General features: G+C 39.5%; 1 protein-coding gene across 1 annotated transcript in view; it reads left to right on the top strand.

Moving 5' to 3' along the window:
• The window catches only part of lrp1bb (low density lipoprotein receptor-related protein 1Bb), a 196,640-nt gene that overhangs the window by 41,935 nt on the left and 131,843 nt on the right, over positions 1–22,862 (top strand). Inside the window, exons 4-12 of the mRNA XM_034886078.1 lie at positions 2,355–2,474; positions 2,983–3,111; positions 6,720–6,977; positions 9,943–10,105; positions 14,805–15,027; positions 16,508–16,700; positions 16,865–17,008; positions 18,247–18,483; positions 20,727–20,907. Of these exons, the coding sequence (XP_034741969.1) occupies positions 2,355–2,474; positions 2,983–3,111; positions 6,720–6,977; positions 9,943–10,105; positions 14,805–15,027; positions 16,508–16,700; positions 16,865–17,008; positions 18,247–18,483; positions 20,727–20,907 (1,648 nt within the window). The remainder of the gene's footprint in view (positions 1–2,354; positions 2,475–2,982; positions 3,112–6,719; positions 6,978–9,942; positions 10,106–14,804; positions 15,028–16,507; positions 16,701–16,864; positions 17,009–18,246; positions 18,484–20,726; positions 20,908–22,862) is intronic.

Raw genomic sequence — 22,862 nt, 5'->3', positions numbered from 1 at the left:
CATGCCAAACTCAATAGCCAATGCAAATGAGTTGTATTTGAACACAGCGTTATGTCCACAATGGTAAAATGAGTGCAGTAAACTCCCCAACATGAGCTTTTACATGTAAGAAGAGTTTCCTGCTGGCTCATGTATATACATTTTGGAATTCTAAGGATCTTGCTTACCTTTCTGACTCTTTTGGTGGTTTGAAAAATCTCTCTCTCAAGTAAAGATGTTAGCTTTTCTCCAAAAGTAAAAAGGGACATATCCCTTCATTTTAATGCTGGTGCTTGACGCATTTGAATATCTGGAGTGCCTACCATCCAACAAACTGTGAAGTAAGACAACCCAGTCAGTTTTTCGTGGGCTGCCTATATCAGAAAACATGGGATTTAACAAGCAACTCATGCCGTGCTTGCACTGGACCTGTTAATGCGACTTTTGTGATCAGATGCGCCAGATCGTAACTCAGCCCCATACCATACCGGAATCAGTGCTATATATTTATATAAACTGTACGTGTGTGTATGTGTTTTTTTTTCAGTTTTCTAAGATCTATATATTTAGAGATTAAAATGTGTCAGTATGTTGATAGCCATTTGGCTCTAATAGTTGGAATTGTGATTGTGTGTCCTGCTTTGTCTAGTGCAGAGTCTGTGTGTCTCTACAACCCGGGGTGTCCAACGTCACTTGGCAACTTTGGATAAATGCTTGCACATTTGTAGTGCAGCAAGACTCTACGTGTGCCTGACAGTACCACTTTTCTAGTGGGTAGAAAAGGGAGTAAAGATTTACCATCAGATGATTAATGCCAACAACCTATCCTTTAAACACAGAAAAGCAATACCGTGCCTCTCAGCTCTTTGCTACTCCAGAATCATTTCACCTCTCTGAGCCAGTAAGAAGTTTTAATAAATATCCAAACAGGCTCTCTGTGATCACTGAAGACCAAAGGCTACTGGGCATTTACCATTTTAATACTTGAGTGTTTGCTTGCTTTCTTATCACCCTGGAAAATAGTTTGCCCCACAATGAAAATTCCCTCATTTTCCACTCAACCCCCATCAGTCAATACTCCTCTGAGGGCTATATGAAATCCAAATACACACCCCTGTAGTTCCATCTTAGCCCTTTCTGAAGCTGGGAAAGGTAACAGGGCCATTGTTTTACAGCCTGCATATTATGATATCAATAACAGTATTTTTCACTAACTATTTGAGATTGTATTAAATACAATTTGGCTTCAGTGAAGAAGTGTAGTGTGTATAAATGTCCCATTCCTCTGGCTTATTAGTCAAAATTACTCACAACATTTTTATTGCTAATGTTTTGTAACAAGCACTAATACATTGCTCTCCAAACAATACATCAGCCTCATTTATCTCAATGTGTCAGTGAGCTAGCAGGAAAGTTAGACACTGTAATGAAATCTGGACTTCTGATAAATCAGTAAGTATTAAGTGTCTGATCCACTGACATCACATAAATCCAACTCTTAGAAATCTAAATCAAAGACCCCATTTTTATCCAGAAAGTAATAATAACGGAAGCTGTGATTGTCGCTCAGTTCCGACTAAGCTGTTCAATGTGAATACACCCTGTCAAGAAATGATTTGGTTCCCTGCTGCAGCATTTCATAATGTCTTGAAATTGTTAGAACAGGAAAGACCAAGGACAATCAATGGAAGCTTTTTCTCTTTTGTGCTGTACGCTGACAGTAATTGATGATCGGGCGTGGCACATCAATCGTTCTGCAATTGCTTTGTCTTGAGGGTTGAACCTTCACTTTCCCTGTATATATTTTGCTAAACTTTCATCATGCAATAATTTGACATTCTTTATTTCTTTCTGTATAAAGGTTAGTGCTATACAGAACATCATCAACAATTACAGCATTCAGGAAGCACATGAGAATTGACAATGTTGCCACTTCCAGAGGACTATTATCAGTCAATCAAGGTGTCAAATAATGAATTTAGAAGGCAAGGCTCGCTAAAATGTTAATAATAATTGTACTCATCAGCAGTCCTGGGAGACACTATAAATACAAATAAATTCACAATTTATTGTTATTAAAACTTTTTTTAAATCTTTTTTACCTGTCTATGTCCTGTGACAGCAGAACAAACACAATTTCCCTTTCCGTTGGGTGATTCATAGAAACTCTTGTCTTAGAACAGATTGAAACTTGGATTTTTTTTGTGCTAAATAAATCAGTTGTGACTGAAAGAGCCTTGAAGAAAAAAACATAAAAAGTAATTTTCCAAATTCAATAAGTAATTTCCCATTCCAGTTACCCCTTCATATTCCTTTTTCTCCAATTCTCATTCTCCCACTCACTCTCTCTCTCTCTCTCTCTTTTTTCCCTGCAGAGCTCCTGTCAGCCTGCCACGAGCTCCGGTGCCGATACGGCTGCATCATGACAAGAAACGGCACCTTCTGTTTCTGCGCTGATGGCTTTGAGGTCGGCGAGGACGGGACAAGCTGCAGAGGTAGGATTCAGCTGCTCTGGTGGAGGCCTCCTGCTACGGAGCCTTTCCGACGTTTCCTTTCCCTATCCCACACCAATTCCTCCCGTTACCCTCAGCCAGACTTTCTTGCGAGGAATAAGCACAAGGTGCTAGGCATATGAGAACCAACTATCTGCAGGCAGGGCCTCGTGTACAGTGCATAACACCGCTGCTGTCAAAGGTGCCTCTAGAGTTGCAGTGTCTTCCTTGGACTCTGCACATACCTTGTATCAACAACATGGCACAGCATTGCATAATTATGCTGGAGGAAGGGCTTTAACAAAGTAGCCCTGCTTCCTGAATTTGATCCTGTTTTGGGGAAGACATGAAGGTTTACAGAATACAGCAGCTCCAAAACTGGCTCGTTGGTTATAAAAGTAATTATGCCTGAGGTACTAGAGTGAGGCCACATTAAGTATACTTTATGTATTTGGGTCATGTTTTAGCACACGTAATTTGTTACAAATGACTCTTTTCCTTTTTCTTCAAGATCATGATGAATGTGCCATGTATGGCGCATGCAGCCAAACCTGCACCAACACCTACGGGTCATACAGATGCAGCTGCACAGAAGGATACATCCTGCAGCCTGACAGGATATCTTGCAAAGCCAAACAAGGTGAGCAGCACACTTGCATTGGGAAACAACATAATCTGCATAGTATGTATGTTTCATTTCTAATAATAAACAGGGCGGTTTTGTTCAACCAGAGTGAAATTCTAGCTTATTGTCGCCTTGGTGCTCACTGGCTTTTGTAGGGCAAGATTAATGTGGTTTAGTAGTGACCACATCCATCACCCACATGGGAATGGGTAGACGTGGTATCAGGATAATGATAAAAATTAATGAGCATGAGATTTTAAGTGCGAGTAGTCTGGAGTATTTTGTACGGAGACAATGCCCGGCGTCACCCTGATTTATGTTAATGCCTGATGCTGGTAACAAATCTGTCCCAATGAGTAAAACAGCCTACTTAGAAATAAAACAACCAAAAGAAGTATTGTGTTTTGGTGGTCCCTTGTTCACAAGTAAACAAGCTTAACCTTGTGCAGTATATTTTTGTGTCATGCATTGAACCGTAAAGTGAAGCAGATTTTTTTAAGGGTGTTGTCACTATGGCATATATGGGTTGAAAATAGCTGGAGGCCCAACACACCTTCAGTAGCTGGGGAGAACACCACTGTTGCAGCTTTTAATCAATGTGACTGGTGTCCTACCAGGAATAAACTGAATATGATTACCCATAAACTTAACTGAACCCAATGCTCACATGCATTAATATTAATTTAGCAGAGAGCGATAGTGGTACAGGGATAACTATGGGGTTACCGTTAGCTGTAAAAGCTCATGAATATAAATTTCAGATAAGGCTCTCTGAGCCTAGAAGATGAGGAGCAGCAGGGAATGAGAAACATTAACGTGTCGAGTGTAAGATTGAAGTTAAAACTCTGCACCACAAATGTTCTTTTGGGGTTTTTAATCTTGATTCGATCTCTTCTCATTTGGCTAAGATTAAAGTGGAAGGTATAATCATTTTTGTTCTTCGTATTCCTAGCATAAATCTGACTCTACAACACCGTGATGGTGTTCATGTCTGCTTGTTAATGGACTTTACTGACTCATGCCAGTACCAAACCCTGGATTATGGCAGTGTGGGGTTATTGCATGTTGCAAAAATTCCTTTGTTGGATTTACAATAATCTCAGGAATTACATTTCTACATTACAGACTCATCACTGCTCATTGTATCATTATAATAAAACATTTTTGTCAAAATGTATTCTTTTTTACAACAAGCAAAGCTACCAGTTTATAAAAATAAAAGACTTACAACTGGTCTCTTGATACTTTCCAACTTCCCTATAATATCCCCGTTTGTTCCTACTAAAAACCTAAATCATCTAAGTTCTGTCTTGTAAATATGTTGTAAATATGTTACTCTTTAAAGCAATGGTGTGCGTTAGCCTGGTCCTACCAGACTCTCGTACATTTCATTTGTACAGATAGTCTAACCACTGGTGGTTAATCTGTTAACGTTTAAAGTTATTGTGTCTGCCTGGAGCAACTCTGCATAACGTTTGGTTGTGACCTAATAATAGGGAAGAGCTAATATTTAGCATTAGCATTGCTTGTGTTAGCCTCAGCCAACTCCTTCACCGCTAACGGGGCAAGCTGGAAAATCGAACTTTTCCCGAACCCTGTGGGGAGGAGGGTCACAACATCATGGCCAAAGGTTGTTGTTGCTCAGGCTTTAGCTTCTGGATATTTGCCGGAGTTGCCCCAACGCATTGAATGGCTTTGTGTGCATTTTTCCCCGCTCCCTTTCCAGAACTATAACTCTAGGCCTCAATGTCACTGTTCTCAGCCACTCCCTCTGTTTGCTGGCTGAAGAAAACCCAACACTATACCATGAACCCAGACATAGTACTAGATGGAAATAAAAAATTGAGCATAAGAACGTAGCAGGGTGGAGCCAGGCTAGGGCTACGTAGGATTGATTTAAAATAACATAAAACGTTCCAGGTTAACCACTAGTGCAACAGTGGGGCTTATAGACTTTTTTTTTATAGTTTTGGACAACACAGGATACCTCTATCTGTACATATATTTGTTTGGAATATTGCTAGTTACCTGTCATTGTAAATGGACATTCAGTGTTCCATAGAGCTTATCCTGTCACTCCAATTTAAACCATATTTGCATGGTAAAAAAGTTACTGAAAATATTTAATAATGCATACATGCACTGCTAACATTACTTTGCCCACTATGGCTAATAACCTGGTTGCTAACCAGCAGCAACACATTAAAGTGCTCATAGTATGCCCATTTCATAAATGTATTTAGAGGTTATATCTTAATTTTCAAACACCATATTTTTTTCGTACTGGATATTGCTGCAGCTCCTCTTTTCACCATGTGTGTTGAGCGCTCTGTTTTGGCCACTGAGTGAGACATCGAACTTCTGTACCATCTTTGTTGGGCATCGCACATGTGCAGTACCTCGGTAAGGACTATTAGCCAGTCAGAAGCAGAGTATAAGGGCGTGCCAAGCTAGCAGCTAGGCGACCATTATAACATGTGCTACAAAGTGACACTTGTTTGTCACGATAGTAAAAGGCTGGTCTACAATAGAGCCTTATTGGTGTGGACTTTGGGCTTTTTCACTTTGTAAACCTATAACATGCACACAAAAAATATATATAACTCAATAAAGGAAAGGGTAAAAGCCAAAAAGCATAATATGAGCTCTTTAAATAATATACCTGCAAATGTTACCTTGGTACTTTAGATGCTGGTGTGGTTCTTGCTCTTCAGTATGACTGCTTAAAAGACACACAGTGCGAGTTTATTTTGTAGCTGGTAGCCAGGGATCAGCCTGCCAGCTGCTGTCAAACACAGACACACGTCTATAACCCAATGTCTGACATAAGTTTTCACTTGGAAAAAGGATTACTTAATATCTGTTCAGTCTGTGTAACTTTGAACTTGTGAGCCAAACATGCACTACACAAAGACACACTTATAGTATTTGTCTTTAATTATATTATAATAATTTTGTTTTATTTAGAAGTGTATTTTATGATGGTTGATATAAAAAAGCTCCACCATTATTTATACATAAGCTAACATTTTTCATGCTTGATTAAGAGTTGGGGCAGACCTCCATCAGGGAGCCTGGCCAAAACCCCATCTACCGCCTAGTGTGAGAGAAAAATGTCTGACTGTGAAAAGTTGATTCACAGGGATAAGGCCTAGCAGTTACGTGAGCAGATTTTCTGATTTATTGCCTATATTAAGAGAATAGCCCTTGACTTGAACTTGTGTGGAAGATCAGGATAAATAAGGGCCCATTTTAGGGGGTGAACCTGATGTCAAAGAATGTTCACGCTCAGTTAAGCCCGTAAAGCAGCTTATCTCAGTTTTATCACCTAGGACTGCCCTGCCTTGACTTGACTGTTTCTCAGTTTTTTTGTTTTTCTTTAAATCAATCAGCTCTGAAAATCTATTTTATTTTTCTGTGAGGCTTTCTACATCTGATTGTATTTTCACTAAGGCATGATTGCTGTCGGTCTTAGTCTCTATTTTCCATTTCTCTGTTTGTGTATTTATTCCTATTGACAGTATTTTCAGTATTGTCATTCAAACCTTTTTTGGAAATTACATGTTATCTTTTCTTTCCTTGTTGTGAAAATAATACTTTCCGTATTTTCCCTTTCACTCCAGATCCTGGTGACAGCCGACCAATGCTTCTCATTGGTGGTTCAGATCGTATTGTCATCACCCATCTAAATGGAACAGGCCTCCAGCCCCTAAGGTCTCTGAGTGTAAATGGAACACTGGCATTAGATTTCCAGCACAACCAGGAAAGTGTATGCTGGGCTCTGTCTACAGAGTCCTCTGGGCAACTCCGCTGTGCTGAAACGAGGAATCTGCGTGGATTCACACGGGAACAGGAAATAAGAACACAACAAAGTTTGCAACGTATGTTTTCATCTGTTCCTCGTTCCCTTTTCTTACAGTTTTGCTTTTTATTTTCTTACTTTTCTGATGAACGTGTGTGATGATCTACTCTCAAATTGTGAACACCCACCTACAGGACGATATACATGACCCACAGCTCTGTCACACCAACGCATGCTCACCCCTTATTTTCTTTCTTTTCTCTGTCTTTTATATGCCCTCTCACACTCTTACCTGTGAGCTCTCTCTCTATATCTCTTCATTATTTGTGCGGTTACAGGCAGGTTAGCCTCAGCAGTTTGTGCCACTCACCTTTCCCCTATGGCTGTCCTTCCATCCTGCGGTCTACGCCAGCTTTGCTACTTCAAAAGTGTTCTGATTCCCTCTTTTTAGTTGTATTGGCCCAGATTATTAAATCTGTATTGTTTTCACTGGCTATTTGAGTCAAAAACCTAACCTAATGCTGTCATTACCTGTAATTTAAAAAGGTGTATTCAGTTAGACCTGCAGCAGAGGTGTCAGCAGGGACGGACTGGGGCTAAAAAAAATGTCTTGGACTTTCTCCCAAATAGGCCCATCACCCGGCCATTTTCCCCTAGCCGCGCACAACAGACACTAGCCAAGATGTCCTGATACTATGTCACAATACTGTAGCCATGATACTGTAGCTTATCAGACAAGGTAAGTAACATCTCAAAACCAATGATGATAATTCCTTCAAATAAAATCAAAAACAAAAAGCTATAACATTTATAATAAAATACAAATAATGAAATGTCACTGGCTACAGAAACCCCAAATTACATAAAGTGTAATTATGAAACCGTACAGAATAGGGCCGCACAATATTGGAAAAATCGTACATTGCGATATTTCTTTTCCCTGCGATATATAATATAATATGAAAGAAGAAAAAGTAATTTTGAAAAGATGACATAAATAGCCCTATTTGGAAATAATAAATCATTCTTGACAACTGCGGTGATTTTGTAGGAGTGCATCTTCAGAGACGAAAAAAATTAAAAACAATCTCTTCTAATGTGGACCATTCTTTGTTGAACTTTAATACTTTAAAAACACAAAAGCAAGTAAGCTAAGCTTTGTGACTAACGTTACTTTTCTGAAGTGATTTTGGAGAGGGAAATTAGGTAGAAATACGCTGGTTGACTAGCATGACACCATTGTATTTAAATATTATCAATCCAGGCTAACTTGAATGACAGTGACTGCATGTTGCTTCCTCTAAATTTCAGGTTGTAGTCAACTAGCGTGACCAGCTCGTTTAATAAATTGATCAGACCTGCATGAGAAGTGCACTAACATCAAACTCTGTGTATCCAAGAACAATTTAATCAGTGGAAATGACGTTGGATCAGACACAGACTTCTATAGTAGGCTAGATTAGTGTTACGTTTCCAATGTCACGGCTCCGAACCATAACGTTAGTTGGTCGAGACGGACCCCTTTGATCTTTAGGCTAACTATGTTAGCTTTACCCTGGCTGGTAGCAGCTTTCTGCTTGTTTTGTTAAGCTAGCTATATTAGCTTTACCCTGGCTGGTAGCAGCTTTCTGCGGGGGAAGTGGACGGGAGACGTTGTGATTATGTTACATTAATCAGGTGATTTAGTTCGTATTTTCAGCGAACACAAAACACTGACTGCTGTAGCTTCACTGACTACCCATCGAAACTATGCGCATCACTGGTCAGCAGCAGCTACTGCCTACTTTTCTACACACGGCGAGCTTCACTTCCCTTAACAACAACCCCCGTCGGACTAACGTCACATACACACGCTGCCCACATGGCTACCTGTCTTAAAGGGGAAGGGTCGGCCGGTAATAATCATGTAAAAGGACAACGGTGGAAGTTTCCTTTTCTATCGAGCAGAAAAAGAAGGTTTTAGCGTAACTGTCACGCATGCGCACATCGCAATGTCATTGCTAAAACACAATGTTGTTCAGCCCTAGAACAGAGTATCACTGAGAAGACTTTCACAGATAAAGTAGGCTACTGGCTGTACCTGAACATTAATATTACATTAAATATTGTGCAGTATAATTTGTAACGCAGTTTATGTTTCAAACAAACCTTACAGAAATTATTTAACACGTTAATTTTGACACCACTAATTGGCATGATAATTATGATCATAATCATGATGCACACCCATGTTGATAGCTCACTATGCAATACCTGCTCCTGGCACTTACCAGTACCTTTTGCTAATGTGAAAATTAACTCCGTGAGCTTTTATGCATTTTGCTGCATCAGCCTCGACGGACCGTTTTCTACCAGCCATTGTCACGTCCAATGCTGTAAGCCTATAGACTGGGTAAACCCAGCCTGATCTGCTGGCGATTTGATTTAGCCCTATAATGTTCAATCATAAAAGATTGAGCTCGGTCTGCTGACAGCCAGACTATTAGGCCTACTCTTCTTCTTCAGTTTTTTTTTTTTGTCTTCTTTTGTACAATTTTTATCAGTCCATACTTAGGTGTCAGGTAATACTGTCCGTTGCAAAACTATAATGGAAACCAAACAGCCAATCAGAATTCTTAGCAATGCACAAATTGTTCACAAGTAAGTGTACGCCTGATATTGACTACTGCATAGCCTTCAGAGGCTTTTGTGTGATGTCTTCTGTGGCTCTCTAGAGCTTTTAAAGCTTTTAAAAAAGAACTGATGATGTCATCAAGCTTACAGTATCTCATCTTGGCTTGGAGTCTAGACCTATTTCCCCAAAAGAAACCTTTTTTTTTTTTTTTAACTAGGGCCATGGGGAAGAGTGTGGACACAAGGGTCTTACAAAACCTGCTAATGAGTTGCATTATGGGAAGAGTAGGACCCACTTTTCCTGTAGCTGGGCTAGGAACTAAAAGATGGAACATCCGTTTCTGGGGTAGTCATGGAATGTGTTGAAAGTTTATTCTTTATTGTTATTTTACTGTTTTACATACAAATCCAACCCTTGTTTGCCGTTGCAGATGTGGAGCACATGGCCATTGACTGGTTGACGGGAAACTTCTATTTTGTAGACCGTGTCACTGACAAGATATTTGTCTGTGACCACACTGGGGACACGTGTGTTACCATCCTACAACTAGACCTGATGAATCCTAAAGGAATAGCTCTGGATCCTCTCATGGGGTGAGTGTTCTGCAGCCTGTGTAGTACACCATCTCCGAAAGTCTAACAACGCTCATTTATCATCATGCATCTTTTGTTTTGTGAAAAAAAAAAAAAAAAACACTCAAGAAGAGGATTTTTTCCCCCTATGCATAACAATAGACTTGTGTGGTAGGATGTGATTGAGTTACAATGAAGGAGTTTAAAGGATTCCTTGTCCTCTGACTCAGCCCTCCTCTCTTTTAGCTGTGTAATGTGGTGAAGAGCTGGTGATGGCTTCAGACAGCTTCAACTGTCGAGACCTTCATTTGTATTCACTGTTTTCACCCCAACATCCCTCAGTAGAAAAGGCCCCTGTAGGATTTTCCGTTACAGAATATTTGTTTCTGTGGAGTCCAAACACATCTCCACCGTGCTCACAGTGAAAACTGAAACATTTACAGCGTGTCATTGACGGTTGCACAGGACTTATTCAAGCTATGGTTCTTAACAGTTCCCTGTGTCATCACACAGAGAAAAAAAATAAAGTAAATAAATGCATCGCATGCGGCAGCTGTGCCATAACGTGAACCAGTTTCAGTATCTCAAAGCCTTCACTGCCCTCGTATTTCCAGTGAGGAAAAGAAGAGCTGGGCTTGCTGTGCTTGTGAGAACACAAGCACAGACACAAAGCTTGGAGCATGTTGGAAATCCATCACCTTTTTCTGATTTTAGAGACCCTGGTTCAGTAATTATAGTGATACACCTCTTTCATACTCATGGTTGTAGCACAGTAATGACCGCCTCCAAACACACTAACAATAGAAGCATCTTGCTGCTGTGCACCAGCTGGTACCCGTGTCATGCCCAGCCCCCATGAGGCCAAGATACTGTACATTTTGGAAGCTAAACTACATTGCTTCTCTGTGAATTTCTAGTTTATAAACTGTACTTTGATCAACAGCTTGTGTTAACTACTATAAGCATATGGAGCTAATCAAAATAGCCGCTGGTTTTCCAATGACGTGAAGTGTGTGGATGTGGTTGACAGCGTCTCTGCATGCTAGTTGGCCATTGGAAAGCAATATGGCTTATGGTAAATATGCTTTTACCTTAGAGTTTCTATTTAAGCTTGCTCCCTCTGAGTTACCTCAGATACAACGCATATTAGGCTGGTTTTTCAGTGGATTTGTCATAATCACACATGAGTCTCACACACGCACAAGTGCCCATTTTGATGTGTGTATGGAAGTCCACAAGGGAGCTGGAAATGCAGGATGCTGGCTACATGTACAGTATGTCTGTATAAGATATTCATATTTGTAAAGCCTCTTCCTGCCTCTAATTGGTGGGATATGGGCACAACTGTTTCTGAAGAAGCTAGCCTGAGAGAGTCAGTCAGAGTCAGGAGCAATGGAGTGTAAAAGGAAAAAATCAGGGAGGTGTTAGATAGCAACACGCAGAGGATCAGTGTTTGTAGAGTATGCTCTGGTTTGGCACTCCATTTTCATTGTTATTTTAGTCTTGCTCTGTCTCCCTGGCTTTCTTACTATCAGATTAAGTTTTTACCTTGCTATAGGAATGCCTTCTATTGACATTCCTTTTCTCTTGATTTTTGAAAAAGCTTTTTGGAGGAGAGTTTGATTTGATTGATTGATGGTATGGTTTGCCCATTAGGTAAAATGCATGCTACCTGTAAGTCCTGTTTTAGTTTAGTGAATACTATGTACCGTCTATGTTTATGACTCAAAAGGATTTACTCTGTGTTTTAAAATCCTCTACAACGACAAGATGAGTTAAGCCTAGATGATATGCAAATGAAAAAATAAGTATGGTGGATTCACTGGTGTGTGTTACTGTGTGTTAATCAAGATTCCACACCATGCGATGCGCATAATCGTCCTGGTCCCCCGGAAAGGAATTTTATATACTAATTATTTTTGACAGATAGGAACACATGAAGAAAACTGCTTTAGAAAATGGACAGGAATCTACTGCTTAAAGAAAAATTAGAAAACATATTTGTCTTGAATTTTCAGTTCTGACAGTGCATATTCAGTCTTCTGTTTCACTGTAAGACACATACTATTTTTCACTGGTCCCATGCAGTTTATTTGATCAGGGGTGCTCAGTTCCAGAATTCCAACATGGATCTCATTGTAGCTGCAGAAAGCGCACGTACAGCATCAGCACCATCCTAATCCCAGAAATCCTATCATTTGTATGCCATGTGGAGGTGCACCTGTATGGGGAGCTGGGCTCCTTGCTGACACCCACAGTTTTTCAGTGCAGCCTGGTCTTGGGGTCAAAGGGCAGCCCATCTCTCCCTTGGCTTGACTTGTGCAGATTAAGTCGGCTTCCCGCCGCTCTCCAGCTGTAGCTCGTTATCATTGGAGGTTGTCGGAGCTCCGTCCTCACAGAGCCACAGCAAGACAGCACGGCAAGCCTTCCATGTTAATTACTGTATGTGCCGACCTGAGCAGTTTTGAATTCTTAAAGTCACTGTCCATGAGTTAAAGGACATTCCAGTTATTTGTCTGATGTTATTCAGTCCCTACTGTAAGTAACACATTAGAGACTACACGTAGCACCTGTTTTCCATGATTGCTCGGGATTGCTCTTCTGTTCCACTGGCTCCCTGTATCTTTTAGAATTGATTTCCATGCCCTCCTCACAGCTTTGAGGTACTAAATGGGTTGGTTCCTCTGTGCATCACACATTGTCTATCATTTTATGTCTACTCACATACCCCAAGGTCCTCTGCAGCATGCCTTCTAAATGTCCCTAAAATTACCACAAAGAAATGAGAAATGCTGCTTTTATTGGGTTTGCCTCCAGGTAATGGAACTTCCATGTATCAGAGAGGCAGCCTCACTGGGCATTCTTTAAGGTGTTTCAAACATTCTGAATCATTTTTTTTTTTTTAAATCTACTTCAATTTAACATTCATTCTAAACTCGTTTTGTGTATTGTTTTAATTTTTTTATTTATGAATTGTCATGCCTACTTTTATTTTGTAAGCCACCGTTGAGTTTTCTCATTATATCAAACTTGATGTTTATTTATTATTATTACTTTTTTAAGGTTTCTTTATTTAAAGGAGAATTCCGTTCAATTTCAACACGTATCTCTGTTGTTTGGAAATTTGGATAATAAATTTAATAATAATAATAATAATAATAATAATAATAATAATAAATTTGGAAATAAATTTGGAAATTTGGAGTGCTGTCAGTAGTAAGAAAAATGAAAAGAATCGGTGCTGCCTACACCGCGTTATCCTCCTTCTAGAGTTGGCACCCAACAGGCTCAAACAGAGCAAGTTTTACACGTGTTTTTAGCCTCTAAACATTTTCGAAATAGCATTACAAGTGCCTACCAATGTGCAGTGGTTCCTTCCGAGTGAACACTCTGACTGAAGTAGATGTGAGCGAAAAACATGACAGTTGTGTTAATCCATACCTCTGTTTATTTCCTGTTTTCTGGTGAAGTCTACACTAGCCAGTTGTCGAATTTATACAATCCAATATGTATTTTTCAGATTTACCACTCTTCTTGCTAATTTTTGAAACAATGGGTCCTTGATTTCAGACAAATTTAGACAAAACTAGGCCTGCAATTTCTTTTTGTAAAATGTCAATTTTTGAAGCTGACTCCTTTCAAAAAGAGAACTATGCATGGGGTCTTAAATGTGCATTTCATTGCTACATTATATCATGTTAAAAGACTAAGCATAACAGGTTAAAGAAAGTATTTATACCAAGTGGACGACTTTGAATGAACAGATATGTTCTTTTGAATTGTTCTGTCCTAGTGTTACAGTATACAAATGATAAAAAATGTAGATTGTTATCCACTCTAACATAACTCTGCACATTTACCTTTGAATACCATAGGCAAGCAAACCTGACAATACATTTATGCTTTATCATTGTTATTTTTGCTCGTAACATTGTGTTTCACTTTAAACCTTTTAAGAGGAAATGTTTGCAGATGTGGACAAGCCAACAACACACATAACAACACACACACAACAAGACATAAGAACCGCTAATATTACTTATGCCATTGTGAACTGTCATGGACCTAAACTATAGTTGCTCTCAAGACCGGCTCCCACACAACATACCAGTTGTGAATGGGACTTCAGTTTAACATCAACTGTAATTCCACAAAACAATGTACTTAGCTAAAGATATGCTAACTCTTGGCCTCACAAGTAGCACTACATTATTTCTGTAGGTGATTTGACATTGGAGCAGATAAACACAGTTTAATTAATTCCGCAAACCTTTCTCTTGTGTTTTTGGTTTTGAAAATGCTAAATAACCTCGCCCCTAACCTATTTACATTTTCCATGGTTGTTTTACTACAGCCTCATGCACACTGCATCAACATGTGGACAAACCAAAAATTGGACCGACCTGCTGTTACTTTTACTAAGCTACGATCGGACAATTGCTGCTCGGCAGAGGGGTTCAATGAGCAGTCAATTGTAACTTAAAATAACATATTAGGCTTAATATGCAAAGTGTGATTTATGAAATCGAGGAAAATGCATCCTCACACAAAGCAAGCTAGTGAAATTCCCAAATGTGTACTGTAAAGAATAGTATTTAATTGTGATTTACTTCTTGTATGAGAACTAGGTTTTAGAACATCTGGAGAAGGAATGAAAATCTGCTCTCTACACAACATCCTTTACAACAGTTAATCATTTAAGAACTCCCATTTTCTACAGAATGCTCTTCTTCACTGACTATGGGAACGTGGCCAAGGTGGAGCGCTGCAACATGGATGGCACCAACAGGACGAGGCTTGTGGATTATAAGATTGAGCAGCCCACTGCTGTGGCATTGGACATTGTCAAGAAGCTGGTGTACTGGGCAGATGCCTACCTGGATTACATTGATGTCGTGGATTACCACGGCAGGAACAGGCACACTATTATCCATGGGAGCCAAGTGAGTGTCACATTTCACTGTAAGCACTGCTTTTTGTCTTTCATGGGCTCCACATCATAAGGAGCCATTGTGGACGAACGTCAGTGGGAATCTGAACAGACAATTGGCTTCTCTTATCAGACCTGTCTTCCTCTTCATTTGAGAGGCTCCAAATTGTTATATTAGAAGGCTGTCTAATTTTCTGTGCTTTATCACTGCAAGACAGGTGGTATATTCATTGCTTGTTGTTATAATAATTCAGTCTTCATTTTCATATAAAAGGTTTGAATTGAATAGGGGATAGATTTTCATTAAATTGAAGGAATTGAGGCACATGTGGATCTGTCTTCCAAATGAGTGTATAGTCTCTTTCCTGTGGTACACCCTTGAAACCTTTCATCACAGATTATGACTATTCATTAAACAACCTTTTCCAGCAACTTGGATTGTACTCACCCTTTATGAGGAAGGGAAAATAATTTCAAACACCTTATTTTCTATGCAGCTGTTCCTTGCATAATATTGCCTCCTTCACAAGAGTGACAGAGACAGTAGACAGAGGACCCTTATGTCCTTGCATCTACATTACAAATGCCATGCAGCTCCTCTCTGCCTATTTCCTTTGACTATGCATTTTTATTTTAGTCTATGTATTATTATTTCTTTCATACCAAATGGTATCAGTGCTCAGAAGTAAAAACGTTTCTCACCAAATATAGCTAATTTCAAGTACTAGTTTTTCAAATTTTACCAAGATTTCCACATTGGACTCAGATTATACTGGACCAAGTCTGATCATACTGGACCAACTATGAGCTACCAAGTAGAATTACAATCGGTATATTTTACTCAGTAAAATAAAACAATACAGATATTGTTATATATATGTATATACCATATATATATACATATACATATACACATGCATATATATATGGTCTTGATGGCTACACATGGCTGCTTGCATTTTTTTCCAATTCCAGCAAGAACCAAATATCATGCATTACATTTTTTGTAGGTAAAGAAGCAAGTATAGCACACACACCTTTTTGCTTTGAAAGTTTCCATGTAAAAATAGAGTGCCAAGACCATATTCCATAGAGACAGACGGTTGAGTGGTTTGTTTATTTATTTATTTATTCTGCCACATGTTTCTTGGTGCCCCTGATGTTACGGTGTGACCCAGTGAGCTCAGGTGTACTTCCTGTGAACACAGCTCATCCAGCCATGTCACTTTGTGTGGGTGTCAGCCTGCTAAATGTAGCAAGGAGGATGTGGTGTCAGAGTCCAGCTTTTGACCCTGTGTGGTCTGCCCAATGTACAGACAGCGTACCACCTACCCCCCTCCCCCCCCCCCCATGCTTTGTGCATGATTAAAGACAAAAGTCCAAATGTTTGCCTTTATTGTTTTCTCCATGTTCTTGTTCTTGTTTTACGTAGTTTTGCATGAGGGTTGATGTAAAAACCAACAAAAAACACCATGGATGTTCTTGTTTTTCAGGTGTCGTATATTTATGCATTAGCTCTGTTTGAGGACTACCTTTATGCTACCCACTCCGGCTCCTCCAAAGGGAGTTCCATTGCAGAGCTGCTACAGATCCACAGGTTCAACATCACAGCAGAGAGCAGGACACTAGCAAGCCTTGGGAATACCAGAGGACTACGTGTTTACCACAAGCTCACTCAGCCAAAAGGTACATGACCTTTTCTTTTAAAAATACAAAGATAGGTTAACATGTGCAAGTGTGTGACAAAATCATTCCAATCTTGTGACTTACATGCTGGAATATGTATAAATACAAATGAAGGATGCTTTATTGGCTTATAATTTCTCTGTCTTTTCTGATTATGTCCACAGTCAGGAGTCACGCATGTGAAATAGTTTCATATGGAAAGCCAGGTGGATGTTCCCATATCTGCCTTCTGAGTGGCAGCTACAAGTCCAGAACGTGCCGCTGTCGTACTGGCTACAGTTTGGGCCCTGATGGACAGTCCTGTAAAAGTCAGTGCACATTTTACCTTGGGTTTAAATAGGTGCATCATTGTGTATTTTAGTACTTGTCCTTGTTCATATTATGTCATTGGCAGTGCTTCTTTTTGTTAATGAACAAGCATCCTGACTTGTGCCTGAAAAGACCGTTTTGCATCAGTGCTCTCTTTAATATTGACGTGCCAGTAAGGGTCATGTGTCATATTAGAACCAAGGTTGTGCCACACATGCCTCACCCGTACATAGACTGACAATGATAAAGTGGAGCACTGGTGGTCACAGACCCATTTGAAAGGGACGTTCGGCTATCGCCTGTCGTGAGCCTGATTGATTATTGCCATAATGAGGATTTAAGTTTGTCTGCATTTGTTGGCTGGTCTGATCAATTGCTGGACATTGTGTAGTTGACAATAAAAGCAGAAGATCAAATTGATGAGACAATCTGAGGGCCCACCACTGTTCGATCGGAGTAACGAAGCATTGAGAGGCTTGCCGTGACACATTTGATTTATTCCCCTGCTCTTAGATGTTCTGATGACACCAGCTATCTCTCTCCTGTTCTCGCTTTTCATCTCCCTAAGCATAATGAGATTCGGTGCTAAATGGTAGTGCTTCTTCATACAGCACTCACCGTGGGGTTTGCTATCTGGGTCTCTTGCAATGCTTAATTGTCTCCTGGGTAGTCGGTCTCTCCCTCACAAAATGATAAATTGAAGTGAGGCATGTGTGGTCCTCACCCCCAGCCTCCTAGTCTCTCGGGTAGGGGCTAAGAGCGGAGGAGAGGTCTGATTCTCTCACTGGAAGCCCTCCTTCATTCTTCCTTCTGCCTCTTTGGAGGATCCCAAAGGGTTCGAGAACATACAGTCCCCTGAGCGGCTGGCGGGCTGCCGCGGAGCTGCCTCAGCTTTCTAGGCCTCTCTGTTTGCTTTTCTATACAGACACCATGTATTTTAGATCAGAAGCATTGTTCACAGCCAAGGTATGTATTGCCAATGTCTGGTTGCTCAAGCATTTTCCTTCTCCTACTGTCAAGGCAACTTTGTAGCAGCAGCGTGATTGAACGGATAGAGTAAAGTCATTGGCACTGATTACTGGCTCCATTAAGGTGAATGGATTGCCCTGGCTCTGGCTCACAAAAAAGAACAATGTGGCCAGTAAGAGGGTTTAATGCTGGGATCAGCATTGATAAATTAGACCACTTAATTGACAATAACAGTAAAAAAAAGGCTTCACCCTTTCTTGCCTTGTAGAACCCAAAAACGATCTCTTCCTGTTCTACGGCAAGGGGCGTCCCGGGGTCATCCGAGGCCTAGATATGAATATCAAGTCCAGCGACGAGCACATCATCCCAATCGAGGACTTGGTCAACCCTCGAGCCATCGACTACTACGCAGAATCGGGGCACATCTACTTCGCTGACACCACCAGTTTCCTTATCGGCCGACAAAAAATAGATGGAAACAGCAGAGAGACGATACTCAAAGATGGTGGGTCCAAATTGTTTTTCTTAACCTTGTATTGTTTTCCCGTCAAGCATGCACTTGTTCATCCTCCCTAATCAAAAGTGACTGATCTGGTTTGTCTGTAGCATGAAAACAAATATATACATTATTAAATTCTGACTTACATCTTCTTACAGTAGTTATGCTATTATTATTTATTGTTAATATTAATATTATTATCATATTATGATTAATTATGTTATACCTAGCCTGACGTCGAGATTAAGATTTTTTTATACTTACTATTGATGATTTGGCAAGTAATGACTGGGCATATGGGAACACTATCAGTGATACTGCACCAAAGGGGAAGTGCAATGACAAACGTATCAGTAAAGATGCAAGAATAAAGCAATTAAATCAGTTGAGTACACAGACAGAAAGTTTACACTTTAGAGGTATTGATATTACATAATAAGGTGTAGATTGATGTTGCACATTAGTAAATTGTCACATATGGTGCATGTGGTCTACTTGGAGCAGTGCTGATTATAAAGTCTAATAGCAGCAGGAAGGACGTATGGTATCTCTCCTTCACTGCACGTTTGGCTTACATTGTGAATACAAAATAAATGTATTTGAATACAAAATGTAACCTAAGTACAACTTCCAAAGAGTTAAAATATTTCCTGTTGAGATGGATACGATTTAATAATAAGTTTATTACCTATCCATTTCGAAATGTGTGTAGGTCTTCTTTGGCTTTCTCTTTTCTGGAATCATTAGTGCCTCTTTCTCTGAGCAGTGGTCATCAAATCATAGTTTTCAAACTTTGTCCTGTTATCTGAAAGAGATTAATACACATAGGTAATTAATAATTGAGCTAAAATGTAATGGATAGAGAAAGTCTAGGAGCCCTTGAGCACTCAGGGTATTGAAAATTAGAGCAACACATAAGAATCGTGATTGGCACTGTGCCTGCCTTGAATTCAAGATAGATTTGGATTACAGGTGTTTAATTTGCATCATACAGTACCTGAGTCTTTTCACTTGTTGATTGTTGAACTTGTTGATCAGGTTTGTACACCATAAACTATTATTGTGGTATGATGTCTTTCATTTGTGCATTGCCTTCTATCACAACACCTGCCGACGTCTTCTGATCTTCCCACTATACATCATTGCAACATAAAAACTGAAACACTATGTGAAAGCTTTCAAAAATTAATGCTCCTTTGTGAGGATGCAGTATTTTTTGTATTGCAAACTATTGTTTTGCAATGAACACGGTCCTGACATTCCTGATATTTTGTAGAATATGAGAATATTCTCAGCAAGAACCACCTTTCTAATGAGGGATGTGAAACAAACAAGCAAACACACGACAACCAACGGTGTTTTGAAGGCTAACGTTAGCCACCAAAAACGCGCATATTGTGATTTTTTTTTTCAGTAATGCTTTGACTGCTGTGATTTCAACTGTAATATTTCACAAGGTTGCCATGCAAACTTTACAACATTTTACTGTAAAATGGACAATGTACAGTAGTGTTACTGTGAAATCTTAAGTAAATAACTGTAGATTTTGACAGCCATTATTTACATTGTTTGAACTAGTTTTAAACTTTTTGCATTCATGGTCAATAAAACGTGAAAATGGTACATAAGTTCTCACATAATTAGGGGGAAAGTATTAGTTTATTTGAGTGGATTATAATAGAGTGGTATATGTCAGATATTGGCTATCCCGCAGTTCAAAACAAACTGATGGTTGTTTTTGCCAACAAAATGAGCAAAACTATTTTCTGAAGCATTGTCTTCAAAAAGTCAAATTGGACTTGAGGAACACATAAGGGTTATTACTAACTGCAGCATTTCCCTGGAAAAATGTAACTGACCGGATGCAATATTTTATGTTCGTAATTATTTTCTGACATGTCTCAACTGTTTATTTATACAAACAAAATGTTGGCAGTACGTTATTAGTGTTAAAGAACATCAATCAATGCCACTGAATGACAATACAATTTCTTACCAAACAATTGTTCAAGTGAGTAAAAAAAAGTACTGCATATTTAAATAATTTTCTAGATAATTGCATTCATAATAATTTCCTTAAGTGGCACCCTGGGCACAATGCTATCAGAATGTTTTCATTCTTGCACACTTATTTTACACAACATTAAATACAGATATTGCTGTTTGTAGAATCAACCAAAGACACAGTATTTGGTTGAATGTTTTCTTTCTACAAGCCTTAGAGCGTTTATTTGGTGATTCTGTTGTAGAACTCGACAATGTTGAAGGAATCTCGGTGGACTGGATCGGGAAAAACTTGTATTGGACCAATGATGGCTACAGGAAGACAATCAGCGTTGCCAGACTAGAGAGAGCCTCCCAGACCAGGAAGACTCTGTTGGAAGGGAATATGTCACACCCCCGGGCCATTGTTGTCGATCCTCTTAACAGGTCTGAACTTTCTTTTTTTCTTCTTTTTTTTTCTTTTTCCTTTTTTTTCTTTAAATGTGTGGAAAGTGTTGTATGAAAGAGACACTTAAAGAAATTCTAAAGCCAGTAACTGGTAGCCATTTCAATCAAATAAATGTATATAACAGGTGAGGTAAAAATTGTACGGGTAGGTGTAGAGATAGAGGAATGGGGAGAAAAAGGTATTACTGGCGGCCCGTAGTTAAAATTGGTTTTTGAAAAGAAACAAAAACAGTACACTCTGTCTTGCAGGCTTCTTTTTAATCATAATCTTTACCAGTGTACGTTCTGCTCTGCTAGTCAGTGAGAAAACAATTGTCTTTACACTCAAAGTAAAAAGATTGACAGCTACTGCATGCTTTATATGATCCTACCAGTGTATTGCAGCAGAATGCATCTTCATCCTGGATACAGGTACATCCTGGACTTCGTTATTTCCTGGTTAAGGTACACATGCTGCATTAATTTATTTCACCTGGCCTTTGTGGCCCAACAGGGCCCTTGTGTGTGTTTTGCCTACTTGTATACTGCTTAAATAACAGCAGATAGTTCTAAGCTGATTTGATTATGCAGTCGGGGTCTGAAAGTAATTAACAGTAATATGGGATCATTTCTTGGTTCTGGTACTAAACTTTGTTGGTGTGCCTCCTGTAGCGTAAAGGTTTACAAAACTAGATCAGTGCAGGACTACATACAGTAGTACAGTATACCAGTATGGGGCGTACCTTGCACGGCAGCTGGATTCTCACGATATTATCAGAGCATTGCAGGATCAAATATTACACAGAAATCCATCTCGTCAGGCTTCCAGTAATGCAATCGCGTCTGAAATACCAGCCTACCGACGCGTTCAGCGCCAGGTGAGGAGCTGCTGGTAGCTTCAGGCTCGGTTTAGGTGTGTGTTGTCTGGATCAACGGAAGTACATTTACAGGATAAAGCCCGACATCCGGCGTGTGAGCGAGCCACTTATCGGATGGCAGACTTTGCCCCTTACCTTTTGTTCTCTGTGTTTTTTTTATCTATAACACTACGGTAGGGTCTCTGTTTTTTTGGGATTGTGCAATAAGGCTGGCCTGCTTAGTTCTTTTGTTAAATGAGTGTAAAGATTTACAAAGACTATGTCTAAGGCATTTCATATATAACTGGGACGTTTTGGGGAAAGATTGGCGCGATTGATATGGACAAAAGTGCGTATGATACACTGGTAAGCGCAAATGACGTTTAACCATGTATCCAGCTGATTTAAAAAGCTCATGTGACGTAATTGTGTAAACAGTAAACATCTTTTACTGTTTTATGTGCAAATCTTCCCTTCCAAGACTATTTAATGTGTCTAATATAATTTTGATTGGTTTAAAGAAATACAAACCACCACTTTACTAACATGTCAGGATAGTAAGGAGGCATACAGTAGGTCTGATAGAATTGACAACTCAAAAAGATGTTGGTATTTAATTAGTTCATTTTTAGTGCCAGATTTCAAGCACAACTGATATTGTCTGTATAAACCATGAATCAGGAAAAAAAGTTATTTGAAGAGAGAATATGGTGGTGTGACATGGATCCATGGTACCTTCATTTTTAAGGAATAGACGTGGCATACTAAAATGTCTTTTGAGCTCCTTCTTGCCTTGTTGTTGTGAATACATAAACTCCAGTATGGTTGCAGTAAGCAAAGACCGCTGTGCCTTTTGTGTGGGTGTAAATACCTTTTGCTTAGTGTTAATCCTGAAGATCATCTCTTATAGCAGACATCTGCTTGGACTGATGATCACATCATGCGCATTTCAAAAGAAATCATTTTGAAGTAAATCAGCATGGTTACACTGAGAGAACATCTGCTGTTTTAATAAGTACAGAGTTGTGGTTTTTTTTTGGTGAAAGAAAATCAGGGCTCATGTTGTTTCCCAAACCAAAGCTACCAGCTCGTTAGCCA

Source organism: Etheostoma cragini, chromosome 11, assembly GCF_013103735.1.
Source record: "Etheostoma cragini isolate CJK2018 chromosome 11, CSU_Ecrag_1.0, whole genome shotgun sequence".
Lineage (NCBI taxonomy): Eukaryota > Metazoa > Chordata > Actinopteri > Perciformes > Percidae > Etheostoma > Etheostoma cragini.
Note: the sequence above shows the minus strand (reverse complement) of the source record. Positions and strands in the feature narration are given on the sequence as shown.